Raw genomic sequence first — 16,764 nt, forward strand, 5'->3', positions numbered from 1 at the left:
AAGAATTAGGGGAGAGCAGTCAGTCAAATGTAAGCAGTCACACCCTGCTGCCTTTGCTAGGTTCTGTACCGAGATGGTTCGGCTCCTGGTGGGGAGTGTCAGTTGGAGCTTTAGGGCTTCACTTCCCACCCCCACCTCCCCAGGACTATGGACAGCTGCAGGCAAAGAAGATCTTTGTTTCTTACAAGTTCATCTGTTTCCCCTGCCAGGATCATAATTCTTCATTTGTGACATCACCATGAACTACAGTGGGGGGGCTGGGATGTCACAAACAGAGGATTCTGTCACAAACTGGGGATTCTGGCTCTAGGATAGGCAAGAAAGAAAAGAAACCCAAAAGACCGCCTTTCGAGACAAAGCTTTTGCTTATGTAAACCTCAGAAAACGTGACAGGAGGCAGAACTGCTTTCCAAACATACACGCACACACACACACACAAAGTATGAATCACACTACAAAGACACCACGGTTACTAAAACCAATGGACAGAAGAGGGATGCTAATAAGTTAATATGGACTCTATAAGCTAATCAGATATTACCACATAAAAAGGCCATCACAGTCTGTGACTTAAGAATGATTCTTAACTGTACCCTTTCATCAAGCATTTGAGGACCTGCTATAGAAAGTACTGAGCAAATTCCCACATAAGAATTGACAACTCCAGCTCTTGGATGATACAAACTTCTTTTAAGTGATCCTGAAAACTGATCCTTATCAGTGACTTTTAACCCTTTTCAAGGCCACTTACCTCCCTTTGAAACTAGTGAAAGCTGCTTCCAAGTTCCCTTGCTCAAGACCTAGAAAGATACCTGCAACTCGGATACCTATCCCCATGTCTCACACAGGTCAATCCCTTTGCCAAGTACATTTTTCATGAACTGCCATACAGCTCCATAAAGGACAGTGGTGTGCTTTCGTGGAAACACTTAACATCAAAAGGGTAGTGTTTATAGCCTGACGACAGGCTATAAAAACACTACTCAAAAACGTAAAAGGGGTCTCTACTTTTTATTTACAGCTGCGTTCAGTTTGCAGGTATTAAAGCTAGCTCTCATTATTCTAATAAAAATATGTAATCCAAACTTAATATTTAATTCCAACTGGCTTTTCCTTTACTAACCACCACACTTTTAGGCTGCTACCTCCTATCAGAAATAGGGATGAACTCAAGTAACAGACTTGTACTGCTTTTTATTACAAAGTGAAATAAAATTAAGAAAAGAAACACTTCAACAAAAAAGTTTTTTTTAACTCTGTTGATGTGGAGCAACAGGAGCTCTCACTCCTTGCTGGTGGGAATGCAGAAGGATACAGGCCACTTTTGAAGACAGTTTGATAAGTTCTTGTAAAATGTAACAAAGTTTTACTATAGGCTCTAGTAATTGCACTTCTTGGTATTAACCCAAAGGAGGTGAAACTTAAAGCCACACAAAAACCTGCACACAGATGTCTAGAGCAGCTTTATTAATAACTGCCCAAAACATGTTGTAACAAATATATCTCTGGAATTCCCCTCTGGGGAATGTGGATAATGGAGGAGGCTATCCAAGTGTGGGGCAGAAGGGCTACGGGAAATTTCTGTACTTTCCTCTCAATTTGGCTGTGAACCTAAAACGTTCTTAAAAAAATTAAGTCTTTAAGAAAAAAAGAGGGAAAGAAATGGCCAATGCCAAATTAAAGGGAAATTTATTGTTTTAGATCTTCTGTACCTTACTACTCCTCTAATTACCACACACACACACACACACACACAGAACTTTGTGAGAAAAGCGTAGATGAGATTTTTACATAGTTGTAGTTTACCTTCCGAAAATCCCGCTTCTCAAAATCCGTTTCTGCTATTTTCTCATATTCTATGACTGCATTCGCATTCTTGAACTATACCGGAAAAATCATATAAGAGAGTTTTAATGAAGCTGTAAATTCCACAACCACAAAACCCAACAGGGCCTTGATGAATTTATTTAAAGAAAATCAGAACCACAGATTTTCACAAGTCATATTGGTGAAGATGCAGCCAAGATTTCTTAACAGAAAGGTGAAGGCCCAACCTTCACCCTCAGTTTGAACTTAAAAGTCAGAAACATAAGAACCACGACAAGATGTATGTAAAATAAGAGGCCCTGTCAGGGGTTTGGTGAGATTCTCACTAAAATGTATCCAACAGTAAACAAGGTACATAAGAAAATGGAATTAAAACATGTTTTAGCTGCTAACAATTTAATTAGGATCTGAATTCATACAAATTTTTTAACCTCACTCAAAGCAGTTCCTTGATGCATCTGCCCATGCCCCACTTCTGCCAACTCGGAAACTCTCTACATTTCATAGATTTTTCCAAAGCTGTAAATCATATTCAAATTTTATTCAAATTATCCCCTTTTACAGATAAGGAAGCTGAGGCTCTGAGAGACTATGAGACTTGTGCACAGTCACCCAGGTGTGGCTGATGGCAGAAGTGAGACAGGATCTCAGTTCTGATTTTCAAGTCACTATTCCTCCCAAATACACCACCGTGTTTCCTCTGATACAAACAAGGTCAAGCCCATACCTCCTGCTGGGCCTGAGCATTTTTGTGATCCAGTTCTAGGGCTCTCTGGAAACTACGACACGCCGCCATGGCATTCCCTAGAGATAGGTGGCATTTGCCTTCTCGTAGATGTCCCTAGGAGAAACACAAACGGGGAAGAAAAGGAACATGACTGGCCAAGCAAAGGGACATCAACAGCAGGAACACCCACACAAAACCAACAAGGGATGAAAAGAGCCAGAGCAGCAGTTATCAGCCAGGGATGACTCTGCCTTCCACGGCACATTCAGCAGTGCTAGATATGTTGTTGCTTGTCACAACTGGGAAAGCAGGGAATCTGCTGAAATATCCTACAATGCACAGGACAGCCTCCTACAATAAAGAATTATCTGGCCCGAAATGTTAATAATGTCAAATGTGAGAAATCCTGGGCTATAGGAACTCAAGTACAAGCAACTTAGTACCCCTGAAACAGCCCTATTACATACCCGGACGAAAGTGTCATCCAACCTCACTGACTGCTGTGCATCCCCGAGAGCTTCCCGGAACTTTCCGAGCATCATCAAGGTGGCGGCTCGATTCCCATAATAGCTAGCATTTTTAGGACACATATCTACAGGAAAGGCAGAAGAATGTGAAACAAAGTTTAGCGTGGGTCACTGCTTCAAAAACTCAGGGGCACCGACACCCTCAGAACTATATCAAGACAATCAAACTATAAAAGGAATGTTGGCATGCTCTCTTTAAAGGCCATGGCCAAATTTTTGACTACTTGTGCAACGGACAGTAACAATGGTGAAATCAATTTACAAATAAAAGTTATTTAGAAATGATTTATATTTAGCTTTAAAGTGTACTGATTATCTTTTAGGAGTGATGGGTTAGCACATTTATCTTAATGATTTGTATTTTATGTAATAAGATACAAAAACGAATTTGCATTTATTGAGTTGGAGGTGCAGACGGAGCAATTTAGGTGAGAAAAATGCTGATACGAGATTAAAATACTGCAAACTGAGCATGTAACTAAGACTTGTTAATATCTACAAAGGTCTCTTTCAGTTCTGGTTTCCTCAGTGTGAAACAGATCACCAGCCCAAGTTCATGCATGAAACAGGGCACTCAGAGCCGGTGCACCAGGACAACCCAGAGGGAGGGGATGGGAAGGGAGGTGGGAGGGGGGTTCGGGATGGGGGACACATGTACACCCACGGCTATTTCATGTCAACGTATGGCAAAAACCACAATACTGTAAAGTAATTAGCCTCCAATTAAAATAAATAAATTATTTTAAAAATCTACAAAGGTCATTTTCTAAGACAGTAAATGAACTGGCAATGGCTGAGAGGATTAAGGTGGTTATCCTTCTGCCATATTATCTAGAATTTCTGGAACTGCCTTTAATTTGCCAAATGAAGAACCACCTGCTTGAGCCACAGAAAGTTATTCTTTCAGGTCACTAAACCCAAAATAGTTCACACAGTTAACAGTTATCAATCTACTAAGCAGAAAGATTACTTCTTACAGAGGAGCTATTTATAACAGCATTTGGCAAATTATTTTCAAGCATATTCCTTCTCACCTATGGCTTTTGTATAATAGTTATAAGCTTCATTGTAATCTTTCTTGGCATAGTAGGCATTTCCTTGTTCCTTGAAAGACTCTGCTTCTCTGAAAAGGAAAGAGAAAGAGAATCATGTTACTATACCCAGGGAATGACCTCTATAATCTCATGGGAGCAATCTTTTGGTCTAGAGTACCCGGCACATAGAGCTGAAAGTTAATGTGATACTTGAAGGAATTTATAGATTTGTTCAACGGGCTGATGTACCAAAAGGAGGTGCTAATGAAAGAATTTAATGTACAGGAGACAGGGATCAAGACCATCCCCATGGAAAAGAAATGCAAAAAAGCAAAATGGCTGTCTGGGGAGGCCTTACAAATAGCTGTGAAAAGAAGAGAAGCGAAAAGCAAAGGAGAAAAGAAAAGATATAAGCATCTGAATGCAGAGTTCCAAAGAATAGCAAAAAGAGATAAGAAAGCCTTCTTCAGCAATCCATGTAAAGAAATAGAGGAAAACAACAGAATGGGAAAGACTAGAGATCTCTTTAAGAAAATTAGAGATACCAAGGGAACACCTCATGCAAAGATGGGCTCGATAAAGGACAGAAATGGTATGGACCTAACAGAAGCAGAAGATATTAAGAAGAGATGGCAAGAATACACAGAAGAACTATACAAAAAATATCTTCATGACCCAGATAATCACGATGGTGTGATCACTGACCTAGAGCCAGACATCCTGGAATGTGAAGTCAAGTGGGCCTTAGAAAGCATCACTATGAACAAAGCTAGTGGAGGTGACGGAATTCCAGTTGAGCTATTTCAAATCCTGAAAGATGATGCTGTGAAAGTGCTGCATTCAATATGCCAGCAAATTTGGAAAACTCAGCAGTGGCCACAGGACTGGAAAAGGTCAGTTTTCATTCCAATCCCAAAGAAAGGCAATGCCAAAGAATGCTCAAACTACTGCAAATTGCACTCATCTCACACGCTAGTAGGAGAAGGGAATGGCACCCCACTCCAGTACTCTTGCCTGGAAAATCCCATGGATGGAGGAGCCTGGAAGGCTGCAGTCCACGGGGTCGCTGAGGGTCGGACATGACTGAGCGACTTCACTTTTCACTTTCATGCATTGGAGAAAGAAATGGCAACCCATTCTAGTGTTCTTGCCTGGAGAATCCCAGGGACGGGGCATCCTGGTGGGCTGCCGTCTATGGGGTCGCAGAGTCGACACGACTGAAGTGACTCAGCAGCAGCAGCACATGCTAGTAAAGTAATGCTCAAAATTCTCCAAGCCAGGCTTCAGCAATACATGAACCGTGAACTTCCTGATGTTCAAGCTGGTTTTAGAAAAGGCAGAGGAACCAGAGATCAAATTGCCAACATCCGCTGGATCATGCAAAAAGCAAGAGAGTTCCAGAAAAACATCTATTTCTGCTTTGTTGACTATGCCAAAGCCTTTGACTGTGTGGATCACAATAAACTGTGGAGAATTCTTCAAGAGATGGGAATACGAGACCACCTGACCTGCCTCTTGAGAAACCTATATGCAGGTCAGGAAGCAACAGTTAGAACTGGACATGGAACAACAGACTGGTTCCAAATAGGAAAAGGAGTACGTCAAGGCTGTATACTGTGACCCTGCTTATTTAACTTATATACAGAGTACATCATGAGAAACGCTGGACTGGAAGAAACACAAGCTGGAATCAAGATTGCCGGGAGAAACATCAATAACCTCAGATATGCAGATGACACCACCCTTATGGCAGAAAGTGAAGAGGAACTAAAAAGCCTCTTGATGAAAGTGAAAGTGGAGAGTGAAAAAGTTGGCTTAAAGCTCAACATTCCGAAAACGAAGATCATGGCATCCGGTCCCACCACTTCATGGGAAATAGATGGGGAAACAGTGGAAACAGTGTCAGACTTTATTTTTCTGGGCTCCAAAATCACTGCAGATGGTGACTGCAGCCATGAAATTAAAAGACGCTTACTCCTTGGAAGGAAAGTTATGACCAACCTGGATTGCATATTCAAAAGCAGAGACATGACTTTGCCAACAAAGGTCCGTCTAGTCAAGGCTATGGCTTTTCCTGTGGTCATGTATGGATGTGAGAGTTGGACTGTGAAGAAGGCTGAGCGCCGAAGAATTGATGCTTTTGAACTGTGGTGCTGGAGAAGACTCTTGAGAGTTCCTTGGACTGCAAGGAGATCCAACCAGTCCATTCTGAAGGAGATCAGCCCTGGGATTTCTTTGGAAGGAATGATGCTGAAGCTGAAACTCCAGTACTTTGGCCACCTCGTGCAAAGAGTTGACTCACTGGAAAAGACTGATGCTGGGAGGGATTGGGGGCAGGAGGAGAAGGGGACGAGAGAGGATGAGATGGCTGGATGGCATCACTGACTCGATGGACGTGAGTGAGTCTGAGTGAACTCCGGGAGGTGGTGATGGACAGGGAGGCCTGGCGTGCTGCGATTCATGGGGTCGCAAAGAGTCGGACACGACTGAGCGACTGAACTGAACTGAATGAAAGAATCTGAGTTTTTCGGATGCTATATTTTTTGGTCACTTTGATACATTCAAACTAAATCAAGAAAACTCTCCCATGCTGCCTGACCTCCCTTCTCACTATCCCTACCTTTAATCATTCCCTTAGGACAGACACCAACTTACAGACACTCTCTCACAGGGATGAAATTTTTATATTTATGTCCTTTCCACTGTGTCACAACTTCTGCCTCTTGAGCAAACTGACAAAATCAGTTATAGGTAATTCCTTTCAGAGGTAACTGATTTCTCAATGTGAAATGAGTCGTATCCTTGGAATTTTGATGATTTATTCTTTCGAAAACTGGCTCATGCATTGGTCACCAGAAGGACAAACAGCAAAGCAGGTGACAAAGATGTTAAAAGCATAGCATATTGGTGTTTAAGATGGAGGACAGAGCTGAGTGACAGGAGACACACAAAATATCGGCTGCCAGAGTCATACTCTAAGAGGGACCCGCCTACTGGAAGTCTCTCTGTCACATCTATGTGGATGCTTACTGCTCCCCTGACCATCCCTCTAGTACCTTGCATAACACCCAATGGGTAATATAAAAAATTCTGCCCTACTCCAAGATCCAATTTTTGAAGCTGTGCCATGAGACAAACTATACTTTCAAAAAGACAATGATATATAATGGGGAATTATGATTTTGACGAAAAAACTAAAATCAAATCAGATATGACCAACAATATCTCAAAGAACAAACTTGTAACCTATAGCAGAGATACCCAAAATCACTCTGATGAATCACCCTAATGACCAACCTGAATGACAATAATTCTTTACCAAAATAACTAAATATCTGGGCATTTCTGTTCTAAGAAAGAGTAACGAAATTTCTTTTTGCCTTTTTCTTTAACACATGCTAAGAGCCCAGTTCAAGGGCTGCCTGAAGTGAAGATGAAAGTACAGTTGTTAACCTTGGTGATGGTACAAGAAGTTTACAGCTTGATTCTGCGCACTGCGGCACCTGGGAGATTTGTGATTTTATTTACTCATGTATTTTAAACTATAAACTAGTAAAGCCATCTTTTATTGAGGCGATCTCTCTTTCCAGTTTTTTTCATCACTGCCCTGGCAAGACCCACTAACATGAAAGGTCTGCTAGCAGAAAGGAGAGGCAAAATGGGGGACTCCCTTGGCAGTCCAGTGGTTAGGATTTGGCGCTTTCACTGCAGGGACCCAGGTTCAATCCCTGGTTGGGGAACTAAGAAAAAAAAAAAAAAGAACTCAGAAAAAGAAAAGGAAAATGACCTATAAATGTTGACAGATTTGATCTGTGATGGATTTGAATAATTCTATTATACCAATTGTCACAATGCCATAAAGAGGCCATCTGCTATTACAAGTTCTCAAGGAGGATCCCCCAAGTGCAAGACTTATAAGACCAAGCACAATCTTTCTACATGGTGAACACCATACTGTAACTGTCAATTAAGCCAGGCACTATAAAAATGATGAAGAGCCTATCCTTTAAGAGCAGACATGCCAGGGACTTCCCTGGTGGTCCAGCGGCTAGGACTCTGATCTCTCAGTGCTGGGGCCCTGGGTTTGATCCCCAAATGGGAACTATATCCCACATATTACAACTAAGACCCTGTGCAGCCAAATAAATAAATAAAAATAAATATTAAAGAAAAAAGAGCAGACATGCCAAAAGACTGAAGAAAGGACTTCTCCAACACTGGATGTCACAAGTTGAGTCAAACCACTATGAAGAAATGAGAGGAGAAAATGCAAAAGAAGCATTAGACCCAAACTGTATCTGAGAAGACCTAGCCTTCTCTTCAGTCAGCCAGTGGCTAAGACCACACAAATTCCTGAGCAAAACTAAAGGCAGCTGGGCACTCAGATACATGTTGTGTCAGTGTAAAAAGCTTGTTAGTCAAAGATCGAACAATCTGGAGAGCTAGAGAGGTGCCCTTTCTTTCCTGAAAGAGAAGGAGGCCGTAAGTTCAGCACTGGCTTTCTATCCAAGATTCAAAAGATGACTTCTGTGGAAAATCAGTAATCATTACTGAGGCCAGGTACTTTCCATACATTATCTTATCAGGTGAGTTTCATTATTCCCATGTTTCAAAGGAGGAAATTAAGGCTTTGAGGTTAAAAACTGGCTGGAGGTCAGAGTGTAGACCCACACCTGTCAGATCCCAAAGCTGAGCTGTACCCTATCTACTATACTGAGCTCTCTTTAATACTCACCTCTAGCTATTGCCTGAGACTTTAAAAATTAATCTGTAATGCTAAGAACAGTGAATATGAATTTCTTTCAACTAAGACACAAAATAGCCCCAGCGTATAAAATCCAACTCCAGACAGGCAATCTGGATTTAAATAAGCCAAATGACACTCCTAACAATTAGTCACAGAGACAGCAGGGCTTCTTTCCCTTTAAGATGCATGACCTAGTGAACTGGACTTTGCCTCCCCCAAGAAATGCATTTCATTTTAGTAAATGGTGAGTAGATTCCATTCTAGAGCAAACAAAGCGAGTAATGTAGAGTCAGCCCACAGCAGAAAGAACAAGAAGAATTGTGTTGTGACAAGTTACCATGTTTTTAACCTCACACTGCACAGCATCAGGCCAGAATTAGCTATTCCCACACAACTGCCTCATGAAAAGGACTTATTTTCATAGAAACATGGTTGATTAACAGCTGCCTAAACAATGGGCACTTAGTGCTTTTAAACTGAATGCTTATTTTTTGCCTCCAGGTCCAACAACCAAAGCGGAGTCCCTCCTTCACTGTGAACCTCCCCACCAAATACACGATGAGCCCTGACCAATGGCCTGACCCTGAGAGACCAGCCTAGGAAAGAGTGGATCTTCAGAATCCAGCATGGCAGCAGCAACAACTGAACAAGGCCACATCAGGAACAATTCCAGGGTCAAATCCATTCAAGTCCTGCCTGGGAGTCTGAGAAAGGGCTGAAGCTTGTTCAAGTTGCCCCTACAGCCAAGGGACTGAAGGATGAGATGTCAAAGGCACAGGACTGGAAAAGGAGGAGAGCTGGTTAACACTGGAACTGAGGGCAATCTGGCCGTGGCATCTGTCACTCCACTCAACTGCCAGTCAATTAATTTGAGAACCAAGTGAGGTTACATGTACCTAACTGAAACACATCAGTACTAAAAAATGAAGAATTAGCATTAATTGGGTTCACCTGGATCAGGTTAAAAAAGGAACAGATTCAAAAGGGACTACATTAAACTACATATTATTTTTATGGCTGCAAAATAAAATTCAGACTAAACCCTGAAATACAATACCACATCAAAATACACACTTGGTCACAGCTGACCCGATGTCACTATTAACATCTACACTGTATTTCTAGTGCATTTTCAAATTTTCAAAACATTTCCAACGAGGACCCAATACCGTGTGTCTTCCAATAGAGGAAGAGCTTGCGAGGCGCCCAAGGGGGCTGCGCAGGTCTCCTCAATCGTCCAGTCTTAAGTTTCCCCACTAGATCCTGTTAGTGGCAAGGTTTTTGGGTTAAAACTAATTTATCCAGTTCCACACCCAATCCCTGGATCAACTCCAGGCAGAGTAAGTGTCACTTCTCTGATTCACTAAGAGATGCGGGGAATGACTACCTCCATCAGACCAGACCTTTCACTTTAATAGTCAGCAACAAATCCCTGTGAAAACAGCTACTGAAAGGTTTTCCAAAGACTCTGCTCTCTCTGGATGTATGATGGGAAGGTGTCCCACAGCAGGATCAGTGCCAAAGGGCCAGGCTGCCTTCCCTCCACAGACAAAGGTAAGGAGAAGACACTCCACTCTTGTTCTGCTTTGCTACTTTAAAGAATATTTCTTTACTTTTCAGAAATAACTTCATCAATCAGAAAGCTGCAGCATGAAAACCTGCTCTTCTAACACTACATGTGCACTAAAAATCTGTACATCCTCTGATCATGCGGTTCCATTCTCTACTTTAGCACTCATTCACCACAGATGCTAATTACACCAACAAACCCTGCCAAGGGAATCATTGGGTATCACACAGGTCTTAGCAGGGCTCAGCATCATGTGATCAAATCAGACAACTTGGGCTTATGATCACCAGCCAACTTTGCACATTTACAATTCAGCTAAATTAAAAACACATTAAAACACCAAAGCTGAAATAGAATGTGTCCCAAGCTAGATGCTCTATAAAAACTTCAATTTTCTCTCTAAATACTTCCACGTTGAACACAAACAATACCTTTGCCTTAGGCCAACTAGACTACCTTCTAGAAAAGACAGGAGTATTTAGAAACTTCACTCAGCTCTCACTTAAGGCAGGATTCACTGGCAAGTAGTTTTTTTTGTTTTTGTTTTTTAAATGTTTCAACATTACTGGGTTCTCTCTGGAATTACTTCACAGGTATATTTGTAATATACCGTTTTTAGATATATTTTACCCCAGTGCATGAAAAATAAAGACTTCACTACTCTACATTTGCAACTGAAGCAATACTGATTGATTAGATTTCTGAATGACTAAAGTGAGGGGGTGGTGGGTGAACCACTGTGCTCTTATTTCAAGTACTGGGCTAGAATAGACTTTTCATAAAGTTCAGTTCTTCCAACAGCCATTCATAACAGTTTAAATCAAAACATATGTAGCAGCTTGAATGAGGTTTTTTGTTTTTTTTTCTTTGTGTTTTCCCCATGTATTCTGCTACTTCAGAAGTGGAATAAAAATCTAGCTTTGCTAAAATTACAACTCAGGACAAAATGATTTCTTGTTAGAGCAAAGGAGTGTTAGGGGCCTCTGACTTGGAGACTATTTTACTGGCAGGAATAACTTTATAGAAAAAGATATCTTTCCTTTCTTTACCTTCAGGCTTTTAATAATAATACTTTATACTGTCAATGAGTCAAATATCCTTTATCCGTTTGTACTGTATTTAGTACTTCCAAAATGTCACCCTTACTCTATGATTGTTGCACCCATGTCTTTTATTCAATCAAATTTACTAGTTGCCCGTTGATCTAGAAATGCCCTCCATCCTTCAGAATTTACAGGCTCTTGGCCAGTTTCAGAGTAGAAATTCCTTCTTCCTTCCCACAGTATGAGCCTCTTGTCCCAAAGGCATGCCACAGGGGCTGGGTCATGTGTACTCTCTCTGACCTTCAAGAAGAGCAAAGTAACAGGAGCCAGAAACGTTTCACTCCAACTTACCAAATGCATATTATTCTATTTCTTTCTGTTTAGTCCTCTAACCTAACAATTTAAGTTTCACATGAATAGGTGGAAGTTACACATGACCTGGAACAAATATCATGGACAGAGGAGCCTGGCGGGCTACAGTCCAAGGGGTCACAAAGAGTTGGACGTGACTTAGCAACTAAACAACAACGCGATTCCACAGATAACAGTGTTTGCGAAATGCAAAGTGCTGCATACTGATTGCAAACAAAGGCCTCATAAAGGTCCAGAGAAAACAGAACGTGGTCTCTATCCAGCTGCTACATGTTGGTAAGGGTGGGCTGCTGCTGCTGCTACTAAGTCACTTCAGTCATGTCCGACTCTGTGCGACCCCATAGACGGCAGCCCACCAGGCTCCCCCATCCCTGGGATTCTCCAGCAAGAACATTGGAGTGGGTTGCCATTTCCTTCTCCAATACATGAAAGTGAAAAGTGAAAGTGAAGTCCTTCAGTCGTGTCCGACTCTTAGCGACCCCATGGACTGCAGCCTACCAGGCTCCTCCGTCCATGGATTTTCCAGGCAAGAGTACTGGAGTGGGGTGAAGGGTTGGGCTACCCAGCTTCTTTTCCCCAATCTTGTGCAGACTAGAAAGTGTCTGCTTTCACTTAAAAGCCCAGTTAAAACATCCGCCCTCCCCCAGAAAAGAGAAGGAGATGGAGATGAAGAAAATATACCAGTTCAAATTGTCCTGTCTGGACACTCACAGGAGTCTCAACAGGGGCAGAGCCAGAAGAGACCAAGAGGCGCCAAGGGCAGACAGAGACACAGACTACACGAGGCAACAGCGCTCTCTACTGCTCAAGCAGGGAAGGACACCAGCCAATGCACCGGAGCCCGCTGTGTGGTCTACTCAGTGGGGAAAAAGAGGAAGCAAGGAATCAGTCAGGCTGGACAGAAATTCCATCACTGAAGGCAGAAGGATATTCTCAAAGAAATAGTGAACTCAACTTCATTAAATACTTATGCTAGTTCCTTAAATAGGATGTCAAAATCTGTGGCATCTACTTAACCTCCATTTACCCCTGGGAACAGGAGACCCAACCATAAGGCTGTTTTTGAGAAGTGAGCTTGGTAGAAGCTACTCTGAGGACACCAGCCACTGGCTTTTCAGCGTTAGCCAGAGACTTGTTTTCAAAATATCTCCCCGAATCCATCATTTTCTATCCCTTGGTTTCCCATTCTGTGACATCTCCCACTACCCTCATAGGGACACTATCATGCATTAAAAATCAAGAACTGGGGAATTCCCTGGTTAGGACTCCACACTTTCACTACGGAGGGCCTGGGTGTGATTCCCAAACGGGGAACTAGGATCCCTGCGATCCTAGCTGGGCGATGTGGCCAAAAAGTCTAGAACTGAGGAACTACAGTTAAGAAAAAGGCTGCTTTCCAAGCTGTTTTTATGTGTGTATGCATATGTGTGAGGGGGGTGGGGGGGAGTGGAGATGGGAACCGTAGTCAGGCATCGACATTGCCAACTGTTATTTTGCTTCCCAAGTTTTCTTGGTTCTTGAGTTCATCAGATGGTTGATGGTCTCAGAGCAAACTACCCAAGGAAGAATTCTCAGGACAGCAACACCGATAAGACAAGGTCCTGCTTCTCTCAGACACCCTCCCAGAAGCCTAATATTAGAATGAGAAGAGACAGTTAACACTTCGCTTATCGGACAATCTGGCCTCCCCACACAAAGTCATATGCCAATAGAAAATTAGGTCTCAGAATCAGACTTTGAAAGTCAAATATTCCTGCTCATATTACCATTCTCAAAAGTCGCAATCACTTATATCCCTGCCATGGTGGGCTAAAACACAGGAACTGCTGTTTGGACCTAGCATGGGGAAGGAAAAAAACTGTCAATCCAATAAAATGAACAGACTACTGGAATAACGTGCATGCTGAATCCTGTTCTTACTGCTGAAATTAAGACAGTTTAAAAGAATACCTGGAACGACCTCTAAGTAACTTCCACATCACTCAGCACAGGAGAAAGGGGACCAACATTAGTGAAGTAAGGGAGAAATGGGCTCTCAGAGGGCCTTTGCATCAGACCACAAGGCACCCAGGCAGCCACCGACCATTGTTCTCCAATCTCTTAAAGACCTAGAGAAAGAAAGCAAAGGCAAGTGCCTACTAGGCAGATTTTAAAAACTTTAAAACTACTAGCTTCAATGACTAAACCAATCCCTGATTGGTTGGAATGTACAATAAGCCTGGGCTTTAAGCCAATCAGAGTTCTGGTCGTTGGGAACGAACTAGACAGTAGAGCAACTGCCACTCACTCACATTTTATTGAAATTGCTCAGTTTACCTGGCTTCAGTTAATATGTGGATCTGAATTAAAGCAGCAGGGAGCAGAGACATCCTTCCTCCAAACTACCTTTGCTCCTGCTATGATTAATTAACAATTTTGCCACTTGTTAGTATCGGGGTGCAATCAATTATTTGCTGGTATTCAGGATTCTGTATTCCTAGGCTTAGCCCTTCCTTAACCATGACTTATTTGTCCCGTGTCCCATTTCTTCATGGGACACACATGAGTATACCACACATACTTAGAGTATACCAAAGTGAAAATGAATGCTGAGAGCAGTTTCTCTCTGATTGGGGCTCAAGGTCAAAGAAAATTCCCATTCACCTTGCATGCTTTGTCTAGCTGCCTGCCCTGGAACTTCAGGAGAAAATTTAGGGGGACAAAAACCTAGGAATTTGAAACAGAGTGGGGAAGAAGGGGGAGAGGCATCCCGGCAAGCTCCACAGTTAAGGCCACAAACTCCAAAACACCCCAAGGAGCTGCACTGAATAGCAACTTCTGGATACGGATCCAGGGTTCAGTGCTTCCCACGACCAGTATGCAGAGAGAAATAAAAGGCGAAATTCCAAGAGTTTAGTTTACAATACCGAGGTACTAAGAAAGGGCCTCATAATGACTGTTCTTGCTTTTCTCCATTAGGAAAAACAGATACTGAGAGGATCAGCCCAAGGAATCAGGTTAGGATGCCCTGCTCCCTGGTGGCTCAAGTGGTGAAGAATCCGCCTGCCAACGTAGGATCACTGGGTCGGGAAGATCCCCCGAAGGAGGAAATGGCAACCCACTCCAGTATTCTTGCCTGGAACATCTCTTGGACTGAGGAGCCTGGTGGGTTACAGCCCATGGAGTTGCAGAGTCCAACACGTCTGAGCACGCACTGAGCACGCACGTATGCCCTGCTCCTCAGTCAATGGCTCTTGTAGGGTCTTCCAGACCTCATTGCCCAGTCAGATCCCCAAGGGATATGCTGAGACACAAGTGCTTCTTCTCTTGATAAGCAACTTGAAATCCTTCGATTTTACCATAATAAAGACTACCTACAGTGACCAAACTGCTCCCCAATCCAGGAAATGTGAGCTGAGAGCCTGCACTCAAGATAGGCATTCATATATCAAGTAAAACAATCAGCAACTTCTCAGGAAAATGAGAAGACCTTAAATTAGCTGAAATAAACAACCTCAGAAATTGAGTCCTCTGGGCTTCCCAAGCAGCTTCGTCTGTTCTGGTGGGCAAAGAGAAATAATAATCCTCATATTCAGAAGCCCGATCTATTTTGGACTGCCAACTAACACACCTTTTATTCTAGCCTCTCAGCTATGAGGGAAAAAAGAATTTTGTACAGAGGAACAGGCAAAAAAATGGAAGTCCATTTCTTTCTCTCTGGAGACTCTAAAGCTAAGGAAATAAAACATGCAGCTATTTAAAATGCTACAACCATGAGGTCGAACATCTTGAAAGCTCCTCACTCTGCCCTCTGTGGGACTATGACAATTCAGAAGCAGGCTACCCTTGGGCCACAATACAAGGAAGAACTCCTTGCTGGACTTTACAAAAACAACCCAAGAGAGACCCATCAACGCTCCTGTCCCCAAGTGAACTGGGACTACGACTGTAACAAGAGACAACACAAACTTGGCCAAAAACTAACCAAGTCAGGTAGTAAAGGGCATCTGTAAGAGACATACCTATCCCTGCCCTCTGCTGTGGCTACACAGGAGGACTCCAGGATACATAAAAAATGTAAAGCCATCTTCCTCCAAAACCTCTAAGTCACCACTCCATTTTCAGCATTGGAAATCTACACGTAAACAAGGCTTTTCCTTACTAACAAGAGTCCAATATTTACCCTCCTAAGGATGTCTTACAAGACAGAAAGTGAAACTGTGATATTTTTCCTTATTTCATTATATTTTCCTTTTGACTTTTTTACGTGATACACAATAAACATATTTTATTATGTTTTAAAAAGATCTATATGTTTAACATACAAGTCTATTTCATAAGAATGCTTTTGTTTTTCTTTCCTTAGTGGTAGCTAAATCCATGTATTTTACACTCAATGAAATCTTAAACTCCATGAAATAAGGCAGTTAACATAAGTTAACACCTTTCCTTATTCTGTTAACTGCTTGCAAATATCATGTTTTTGTGTGTGTGATGTGGGGTCCCCAGGCGATGCAGTGGTAAAGAATCTGCCTGCCAAGGCAGGAGATGCAGCTTCGATCCCTGGGTCGGGAAGATTGCCTGGAGGAGGAAATGGCAACCCACTCCAGTATTCTTGCCTGGAAAATTCCATGGACAGAGGAGCCTGGTGGGCTACAGTCTGTGGGGTCAGACTGGGCAGGCAGGTGCTATCACCTGGTCACATTACAGCATCACCTGTTTTACCTTTTCTTATGACAGAATATGGAGATGGCAATGGCACCCCACTCCAGTACTCTTGCCTGGAAAATCCCATGGACGGAGGAGTCTGGTAGGCTGCAGTCCATGGGGTCGCTAAGCGTCAGACACGACTGAGTGACTTCACTTTCACTTTTCACTTTCATGCAATGGAGAAGGAAATGGCAACCCACTCTAGTGTTCTTGCCTGGAGAATCCCAG

General features: G+C 42.5%; 1 protein-coding gene across 2 annotated transcripts in view; it reads right to left on the reverse strand.

Moving 5' to 3' along the window:
• Positions 1–16,764, reverse strand: part of DNAJC7 (DnaJ heat shock protein family (Hsp40) member C7) — a 29,887-nt gene that overhangs the window by 11,441 nt on the left and 1,682 nt on the right. For both annotated transcript variants that reach the window (XM_005899219.2, XM_070389833.1), the window contains exons 2-5: positions 4,116–4,204; positions 3,022–3,146; positions 2,555–2,668; positions 1,807–1,881 (exon numbers count right to left, since the gene is read on the reverse strand). In XM_005899219.2, coding sequence (XP_005899281.1) covers positions 1,807–1,881; positions 2,555–2,668; positions 3,022–3,146; positions 4,116–4,204 — 403 coding nt within the window. The remainder of the gene's footprint in view (positions 1–1,806; positions 1,882–2,554; positions 2,669–3,021; positions 3,147–4,115; positions 4,205–16,764) is intronic.

The sequence above is a fragment of the Bos mutus genome, chromosome 19 (assembly GCF_027580195.1).
Source record: "Bos mutus isolate GX-2022 chromosome 19, NWIPB_WYAK_1.1, whole genome shotgun sequence".
Lineage (NCBI taxonomy): Eukaryota > Metazoa > Chordata > Mammalia > Artiodactyla > Bovidae > Bos > Bos mutus.